The sequence below is a fragment of the Sinocyclocheilus anshuiensis genome, unplaced genomic scaffold (genome assembly GCF_001515605.1).
Source record: "Sinocyclocheilus anshuiensis isolate Anshui unplaced genomic scaffold, SAMN03320099.WGS_v1.1 scaffold251, whole genome shotgun sequence".
NCBI lineage: Eukaryota > Metazoa > Chordata > Actinopteri > Cypriniformes > Cyprinidae > Sinocyclocheilus > Sinocyclocheilus anshuiensis.
In genome coordinates this window covers 610,203-619,767 of record NW_015549579.1, presented here as the reverse complement: position 1 = coordinate 619,767, position 9,565 = coordinate 610,203, and the positions used below count along the sequence as shown (strand labels likewise).

Here is a 9,565-nt window from a genome sequence, read left to right as displayed (position 1 = left end):
ACTTCACCGCATTGAGGGGCAAATGGACGGGGCCATGTACTGTAAAATCTTGGACGAGAACCTCCTTCCCTCAGCCAGAACACTGAAGATGGGTCATGGATGGGTCTTCCAGCATGACATTGACCCAAAACATACCACCAAGGCAACAAAGTAGTTGCTCAAGAAGAAGCACGTTAAGGTCATGGAGTGGCCTAGCCAGGCTCCAGACCTCAATCCTATAGAAAATCTGTGGAGGGAGCTGAAACTTCGAATTGCCAAACAAAAGCCAAGAAACCTTAAGGATTTAGAGAGGATCTGTAACGAGGAGTGGACCAAAATCTCTCCTGAGATGTGTGCACACCTGGTGACCAACTACAAACAAAAAAAATTTCTAAATTACAGACCCTTCATTTCTTTGTAAGTGGGCAAACTTACAAAATCAGCAGGGGATCAAATAAATATTTCCCCACTGTAAACTGCACATATTTTCTTAAAATAACTTCTATTTTATAAAATTAATAATAATATAATATAATAATATTTACAAAATAATTATAAAATTTATATTTGTTGTTGAAATATATTAATTTAGCGAATGACGAGCTGTGGACACTGATGACTTGCCTGAGGTAAATGAAATGCTGCATGACATTTTATTTCCACTCCGTTTTATTTACGTCTTTCCACGGTTGAACACTGATTGAATGATAACATGAGGCATGAAATATTCATTCATTTTTATTTCATTCATTTTTTTCATCTCTTCAAAAAAAATTATCATTGATATAAAAAAAAAAAAAATTTGGGGCATATATGGTTCTATGAACCTGTAACATCCACAGAACCTTTCCATTGCACAAAAGGCTCTTTTCAGTGGAAAAGATTGTTCAGATTATTAAAAAGTTTTTCACACTAAGAAAAAAAGTGGTTCTTTTAAGACCTGTTCACTAAAAGGTTTTTGGGGAACCCAAAAAACAGTTATTCTATTGCACTGCTGCCGAAAACCCCAATTTGGAACCTTTATAATTAAGAGTGTATTGTGTAAGGCCAGCCAAAACTGAAGCTTGTCGTTTTGACCAAGCCCTAGCCACTTCTGCATGCAATTTGCATCAGACGGTCAATGGGGTGTTCCGTCTGAAGCAGAAACAACTGTGATGTCAGCTAAGAACCGCTTCTGAAGTTTAAAAAGTTGCTGATGCATCGATAAACAACATGTTTTTAAAGAAACTAAAACACACAACAGCTGTTGATAATCACAGGCCATCAGTTCTGAAACACAAATTTCAATTGAACCTTGAAAGTTCAAGGGAATCAGATGAACTCCAGCAAGAACTTCTTCAAGCAGCTGAGAATATAAATGTATCCACCAGCAAAAAGTGATGAGACGAAAAAACCCAAATGCTGCATAAGCAGGTTGAAGCAGAGGGCTAAAATTGGGCCCATTCACTGGAGGGCTCAACTTTTGCCAATCGTTGGCAGCTGACCAGCCAGAAAACAGGAGTGCAGCTAAAGAACAGCTACACAAACTTTAGTTTATCACGCCTGACTTTTTCCTTCGGAGCGATACTTTCTTACAGCGCTGCAGACCAGGGGTTGTCGGCAACACAAGCTGTAGCTCCCAAATTCTCTTCTTAATGGCAGATCTTCCCTTGCTAATAAAGGAATAATGAGGGAGTCTGTATGGTGTTTGGTCCCCTGTGGAAGAGAAGCTCTCAGCACTCACAGTAAACACATTCTGTTCAGACTAGAGCTGATCAGTTTGATGTCTGTCTCCATGCAGATGGTTCCATTCTTAAACAATGCAGGCCAGCGTGGTTAATTGCTACTGAGACGACCGGAGGTGCGGTTACATGAGCATTTCTGCTGCAGGTGAGTGTGTGTTTTTGTGTGACAGGACTGACTGATGAGCGAGCGAGTGAGCGTCCTTGACTCGCGGCAGGCGAATAATGCCTATAAGGGCTGGGGGAGGTTCGTTATCAGACATATCCCCCCACCCCATGCACACATATTCACGCACACACTCGTGCGCACACTTACACACACTCTGTGAGGACAGTGTAGCAGTCTTACCCCTTCCCGAAGGCACCTCATTAACACGGTGTAGGCGGCAGCAGGAACGACCCACAATCCTCCTGGGCGCTCTTTCTTCTCTTCCTGCAGGGGAAGGAAAGAGAGTATGTGTGTGTGTGTGAGAGTGAGCGAGAAAGAGAGAACTATTACTGAGACTCATTGGGCGAACAATTAAAAGCAGCAAAATGCAGCCACCATCATAATGAGGCTAAATAAATAAAGTCCCGTGACGGTAAATATGACGACAGGCTCGCTGGCTCAGGCAGGTACAGGAAACACAGCTCAAGTTATAAGCAATGATCATGTCAATTAGAGGAAAAAGCGGGGAACGCTGCGAAGCAGCATCCTCCTCTCATTTAACTTCTAATACTTGCGTTCAGCACAGCGCTGAGACTGATCCTCAACATCAACAGCAGATCGTGAGCAAGACCTTTGTACAAGTCAAGGTCTGATTTGGATTTCTGTTTATATGTAGCTGCATTATGCAACGTGCAGTAGGCCGTTATAAATTCAAAATGATTTTTTTTAACAAACAAAAAAAGCGTTTTTTTTTGTTAACTGATGATTACTTTTAATAAAGATAGAAATTGTATTATGACAAATTGGCCTTGAAAATCCTCTAAGTAAAAAAATAAAATACATGTGCAATATGTTTTAAAATTCAAAACAGTGATTCTAATGTATTAATGCATCACTATCACAAATTAACTGAAAGTTAATATTAATAATTACAATGGAGCAAAATGTCTGCACAGTAAAATTAATATGAGCACGAAAGTAAAACTGTCAAAGAGTTTATGTATTTTAATTTTGTATCTTCAAGCTTGATTAATCTACTTTTTTTTAAGAATGATTTATCATTTTGCATTTTAAACTATATTTATATCAAATTTATACATGAAGTCAAAGCTACATTTTACCATATCTGGTATGTTGTTGCATTTTATGCAATAAAGCATTTTATGGTCAATTGAGCAATTCTGAGGATTTAATTCATTTTTAGTTTAGGTTTTTCCCAGATTAGAAGCACCTCTTGCAATAAGCTGATACCCATGAGTGAGTACCTCAGTGGGCAAACTGTTCTTACAGAGAACTTCCCAAACTTTTTCTAGGGCCATTAAAATTGATTATCATGGGATAGCATCTGAAAAAGGGGAAAACTCCACCCCCCAGTGGCTGATAAAATAATTTTGGAAGTAGGAATAATTCTGTGAAAACTAGCACCATCTTATTGGTTTCTCTTTGCATGCTGTACACTATGTACAGGTTAATACAAAAATAATTAACCTTGACTTCTGATAAATCTGAAAAATGCATTTGTTTGTTTGTTTGATAATGATGTAAGCCAAACCCTTAAATGTATAATTTATGTTGCATTAGACAATAAAATATCTAATCATGTAGGGCTGTAAACACTGAAGTCACTGAGCTATGACAGTGATGGGCCCACCCACTTTCAACTGTGGCCCACCCAATAAGAAGATAATTTTCCAAATGGATCTAATTTATTAAATAATAATAATAATAATAATAATAATAATAATAATAATAATAATAATATTAAACATATTATTTCACTATAATGTTTTATATTTAGTTTAAAAATATATATTAAACACAAGTTCACATGGTCAATTACAGGCAGTTTCTTAATTGTCCCTCTTCCTATAGGTGCATACGCTTGTCAAAATGATGATTTGTCAGTTTTTGTAATTCCCACCTACAATGTTATGTTTACGACGTAAGACATAATAGCAAAATGTGCGCGTTTGTGGAGTTGAATTTTGAAAATAGTGAAACAAAGACCAATCAGTCAGTTCTTTAAAAAGTATATATTCGGTATCCCAATTGAAACTAAGTCTTAGCAATGAATCCGGACCGTCTACAAATGAAACCAGACCAACCTGCATTAAACTTTAGAGCCAAGCATGTTTGAAGCATCATATTAGCATTGGTACAATGTCTGATCCGCTAAAAAGATGCGTTCTTTGTGGAAAGAAACACATAAACATTGTGATAGATACTGTTCTCCACAACAAACTACATATTTGCAGCAGCGCGCATTTCTACGGTCCTCGATGTTTACTCTTCTGTGAACGCGAAAAGAGACTTGATTATCATCTGCGAAGCCCGTTGTCTCAGACTGAGATAATGCTTTACAATAAACTTCTTTTAGTTAACATTAATGCATTAACTAACATTAACAATGACCAATACATTTGTTACAATATTTATTAATCTTTGTTAAAAATACAACTGTTCATTGTTTTGTTAGCTCACGAATGTTAACAGATACAACTTTTAATTTTAATAATGTATTAGTAAATGTTGAAATGACCATTAATGTTAATCAGTGCTTTATAAGTACAGTATTGTGTATTAAACCTTTGTGCTGTATTTTCTGTTGGCAATTTAACATGCAGTTTTCATACGCTACACTTTATTAGGACCAGTTGGTTAACAGTAATTGCAAAAGTGGCTCAGAAAAAAAAAAAAAAAAAAACGAGTTCAAAGAAAATAATCACTTGTTTGCAGATAGCACTTGGTTTTTATTGTGGCTAATTTATCGTCAGTTTTTGACTATATTATTTATAGCTATGCACACTATACACTAACATTTCTGAAATGGAATACTGGAAACTGAGGGTGAACAATGTTAAAGAACAAATATACTATAGTTGTAGGGCTGGGCGATATGGCCAAAAAATGATCACTATCATTTTTTTTTCATATCAGTCCATATCGATAATTATCACGATACATTTTTTATTTAATTTACTATTTTTTATTTCTTTCAAGTTTAAAGGCAGATTTTTGCTCCTATGTGAAAGTTGTAAAAACCAGATGGTTAACTGTGGTTTTAAATTATTATTTATGGTCAGAACATGACAAACGCTTTGTTTTTGAATTATGTATACTTTTCCAGTCATTTTTTCCTTAACTTAATAGAAAAAAAAAACAATTCTTAGTTCTGCATGTTCTAATGAGTAATATCGTTTAAAATCTAGAAACAGGTTTGTGTTGCCTGACAATATTAATAATAGTTTTTGTTTTTTTTGCTCTCTTAGAAATACACGTTTGATAGTAGCTTGAGTTTGGATGCAGATTTATGTTCATTATCAAAATCAGTTATATCTGTAAAAATTGTAGCAATCTCATTTTTATATGGTGACATTTAATTATTTTTACTGTTTTTTTTTTTTTTTACAATTGGCCTTCCATAGTAGCATGCATTTAGATCATTACAATCACAGTTAAAACCACAAAGATAGCACCTCAATACCATGGTAAAAATGTAATATGTAATAATGTAATATTAGTACAAACGCATAAACCCTATAGCTTAAATCACGAAAAAAAAAACTGCAATTATATTCCATTACTCCTCCTTCAATACATTTAATACGTCTACATTAATATAATAAAATTCGACACGAATACCCACATTTCTGACACAATACCATATTGCAGTTAGTGGTACTACAGTAAATCTATGGTAAATTATGGCGATTTGTAGATTAAAAAGTCTTCTGACTGTATCGCTGCACACAGTGTTTCTCCTGTTTGTCAGCGCTGTTTCATCTGGCTGTAAACAGAGATATTTGTGTTCTTCACTGAATGCAAGCGCTTCACACTCGATCTCACATCGCTGTTTAGTGTCGCGTGATCGAGACTCATCTGCGAGTAACGCATCTGCTCTAGTGAAGCTCGCGCCACGCCGCTGTTTGAACTTTGAGCAGAGCCGATAAACGCTCCGAGAAACGCTTAAAATTACTAGCGCTCTTTCCTTCCGCCTTTACCTCATAAACATTATATTGAACATTTATCAAACTCTTGTTATCGTTTATCGAGGATATTTATATCGCGCGATAATTATCATTATCGATTTATCGCCCAGCCCTATATAGTTGTGTTTTACTGAATGACAGAGTGAAGAACAATGAAAGCTAGTGTGTGTGCGCTTCCGTGGCTTATCTTGTATCACTCCCATTCATTATGTCGCAGAAAGCACAGCCACAGTTTTCCACCTGGACCGTTATTGACATTCATAGCGTCAACACACCTATTGCTCGCATTACACTAGAACTGAGGAGTGGAGAAAAGTCATTAGATAAAGCCAATCAAGGACACAGCGTCCCTCACCCTCCCCCTGCGCTCAGAGCTAATGTGATCAATAAAAGCTGTGTGTGCTGTTGTACTGCGTGACCCTGAAAAACACAACCCTACAGGAGATACACACTTATATAAGCCCAACAAAACATGTTATCTGCTAACCTCGGGTCCCTTACAGCGATCGATACAGCGATCAGATTAGGGTGACCAGACGTCTACAACACAGGACAAATTTTGGTCAAAGGAGTCTAAAAAACAGGCCATCTCATCACACCGGTTGTAATGAGGTAAAATGGTGCTGTGATGAGCCATTTATGGACTCCAGAGGCTGTGCTTCATTACACCTTTGGACCTCATTCACAGGCTGCTGTACGATGTGCGATGCTGAAAATCCCCCAACAAAGTGTTGCAGTGTTACCGTGACAGACAGTAGATGTAACATGAGTAAATGCAAATAAAGAGTGTACGGTTTTTAGCAGTGATCTTTAGAGTATTAAAATTCTTTCAAAGGTTACACCAGACTGCATCGGTTATGAGGTGGTCCTCATGTTGAGGTTAATGAGGTCTGAGAGGTTGTGTGAATCTCTCCTCATAAGGGAGCTTTTTATATGTCACGGAATACTCCGAGGACAAATATTGCCTGTAAGACATTTATGAGAAGCAAATTGAGCTGTATGAAATTTCAGGCCATTGAACATACTGATCTGTTCTTGAGATCGCAATCCGGTGGCTAGTCCCCCTAGAAGCCAAAGTGGAAGCTGTGCACTGATCAATAATTACGTCAATATAACAGACAGTCTGCTTTATTTTTACGCCACCCCAATTTCAATCCGTCACTAATTGGACTCATGTGTATATTGATATGATATGCTAGTTATACTGTAGGTGATTCTTTAATTAGAGGAACTCTTGTGTCCCCTAGGATAATTTTGAGGGGATTTTATAAGCAATAACAGATTTTAAATAACAGATAATAACTACCCAGATTTTTAACTTTCCTTTAATGTACACAAAATGTTAAATTGAGATTCACACTCTTTTTCCTACAGAAAACAAACAAGCAAACAGATTGATTGATTTAGTTTTTATGTGTGCAATCTGTATTTTTTACAATTGTCTCAAATATTGACATCATTATCATCACACCAAGCATTTTATAGAAAGTTAAAGGGGTCACATGATGCGATTTCAATTTTTCCTTTCTCTTTGGAGTGTTACAAGCTCTTGGTGCATAAAGAAGAGGGGCATAGAGGAGAAACAATAATGTACAGTATGTGGAAAATAATGTGTTTTTTGAACCTTAAACCGCATAAACATTATGTTATTTCATTACACCAAATACACAAAATAATGTTCTTTTTAGCAGCATCATATGACCCCTTTAATAGTTTCTAATAGGGCTGGACGATATGACCAAAATTTATATCATGGCATATTTCTTAATTTCGGTCGATATGAACACTATTAAAAAAAGTCTCATAAAAACTGCCAAGAACACCCACAACAAACACACTTATGAAAAATGAATTTGGCAAGTCTATGAAACATCCTCCTATAAAAATATATATTTTAGAAGAAAAAAAACAGCACAAATAAATTAATGTTCACCTTTTATTTGTATTTAGCCTTCATACAAACAAGAAATGTGAAATCACTGTCAAATAAACATCTCAAACTCACCTTATTAATATTAATATATTTAACTTCAAACAATAGGCTAATATACACTACTAGTGACAAGTTTTTGAACAGTAATTTTTTTTAAAAGTTTTTTAAAGAATTCTCTTCTGCTCACCAAGCCTGCATTTTTCTGATCCAAAGTACAGCAAAAACAGTAACATTTTGAAATATTTGTACTATTTAAAATAACTGCTTTCTTCTGAAAATATTTAAAAAATGTAATTTATTCCTGTGATTTCAAAGCTCAATTTTTAGCATCATTACTCCAGTCACATGATCCTTCAGAAATCATTCTAATATTCTGATTTGCTGCTCAAAAAACATTTATTATTATGTTGAAAACAGTGTAGAATTTTTTCAGGTTTCTTTGATGAACAGAAAGGTCAGGAGAACAGCATTTATCTGAAATAGAAATCTTTTGTAACATTACAAATGTCTTTATCATCACTTTTGATCAATGTAACCCTCTGGAGTCCAAAAATGTGTCGGTGCGTTTTGTTTAATTTTTTTGAAAGCCCCTAAAGGAACTTAAATTACTCAGTTTTGATCGTACAGATAAGAGCAATACATCAATCGAATCTGTAAAGGGTCTACTTTTATTTGTATACACGCATAATAACAACAAAACTTTGTGCTTTTGTAAAATAAAGAAAACACACAGGGTGTGCTGTTGGTCTACGTGATTTTCATTTTGAAACGTGTCACAAAAATTAACTGAAACTCAGCGAATTCTCGACACAAGAGACATGAGAGATATACAGTATCTATAGAAAGCTTGACATGTCTACTTTTAAACGAAGCAATTCTTATTGAAAACAAATATTCTGTGATAAAGTAATCCGTATGAAAACAACGCAATGTCCAGTCTTTCCCGTCTACCTTCATTATCTCTAATGTGACCACACCCACGAGCCGATCGCGCTTTTGATATTACAATAGTCCACGTGAGACGCGCGGCATGTAAACGCCCACATCACAGCAAACAAACATTTAGAATCTTAGAGTAAGTGTGCATTCACTATTTTACAGATGCTACTTTCATTTGATTTATTTGCTGTATGGTAAACTATGTTTGCTATGTGGTAATTGTGTTCTTTGTTTCGATAAATTAGTACTAGTATCAGTGAACATCACAATAATGTTAATAATGTAGTTTGTGTAAACAGCATGCTTACTTTTTTATTTCAGATGTGAGAATAACAGTGTAAAAGAACCTGTTGCAAAGAGAGCCAAAGCAAAGCAGCCCACTCGGTCATGGAAAACAGAGACTGATGTTGAAATTTCAAATTTAATTCAAGCACTTTCAAGGACCTATGTTTGTTTTCAAGTACTTTCCAGGCCTTGAATTCATACGTCTGAAATTCAAGTACTTTCAAGTACTTTCAAGAAGCGTAGGAACCCTGCTCTTCAAAATGTTGTTAAAGTTTCCTGCCGCTGTTTTGGATATTTTGGATATTGCACCCATGACGTCTTGACTCTTGTGTTGTGTTGTTGTTGTTTTTTTCCTAATAAACAGTTCAACTGCTCTCGCAAGTAAATCTCAAGTTATTTTATGTGATAGTTATATATATATTCTAAATAAACTACAAACAAAAAATATATAAATTTCTTTTTTCCTCACATTTTTTCTTGTAGCAATTCCCTCTCAGTCACACACCTGACAGCTCATTATGCAGCTCATTATGCAGGCCTTTGTCTTCTCAGGTGTGAATCACAGCATTAT

General features: G+C 35.6%; 1 protein-coding gene across 1 annotated transcript in view; it reads right to left on the bottom strand.

Annotated features, from left to right (window-relative positions):
- LOC107657572 (serine/threonine-protein kinase ULK4-like) overlaps positions 1–9,565 on the bottom strand; it is a gene marked incomplete at its 3' end in the record, with an annotated part of 62,267 nt that overhangs the window by 26,036 nt on the left and 26,666 nt on the right. The window contains exon 11 of the mRNA XM_016445723.1: positions 2,050–2,133. Within this exon, the coding sequence (XP_016301209.1) occupies positions 2,050–2,133 (84 nt within the window). The remainder of the gene's footprint in view (positions 1–2,049; positions 2,134–9,565) is intronic.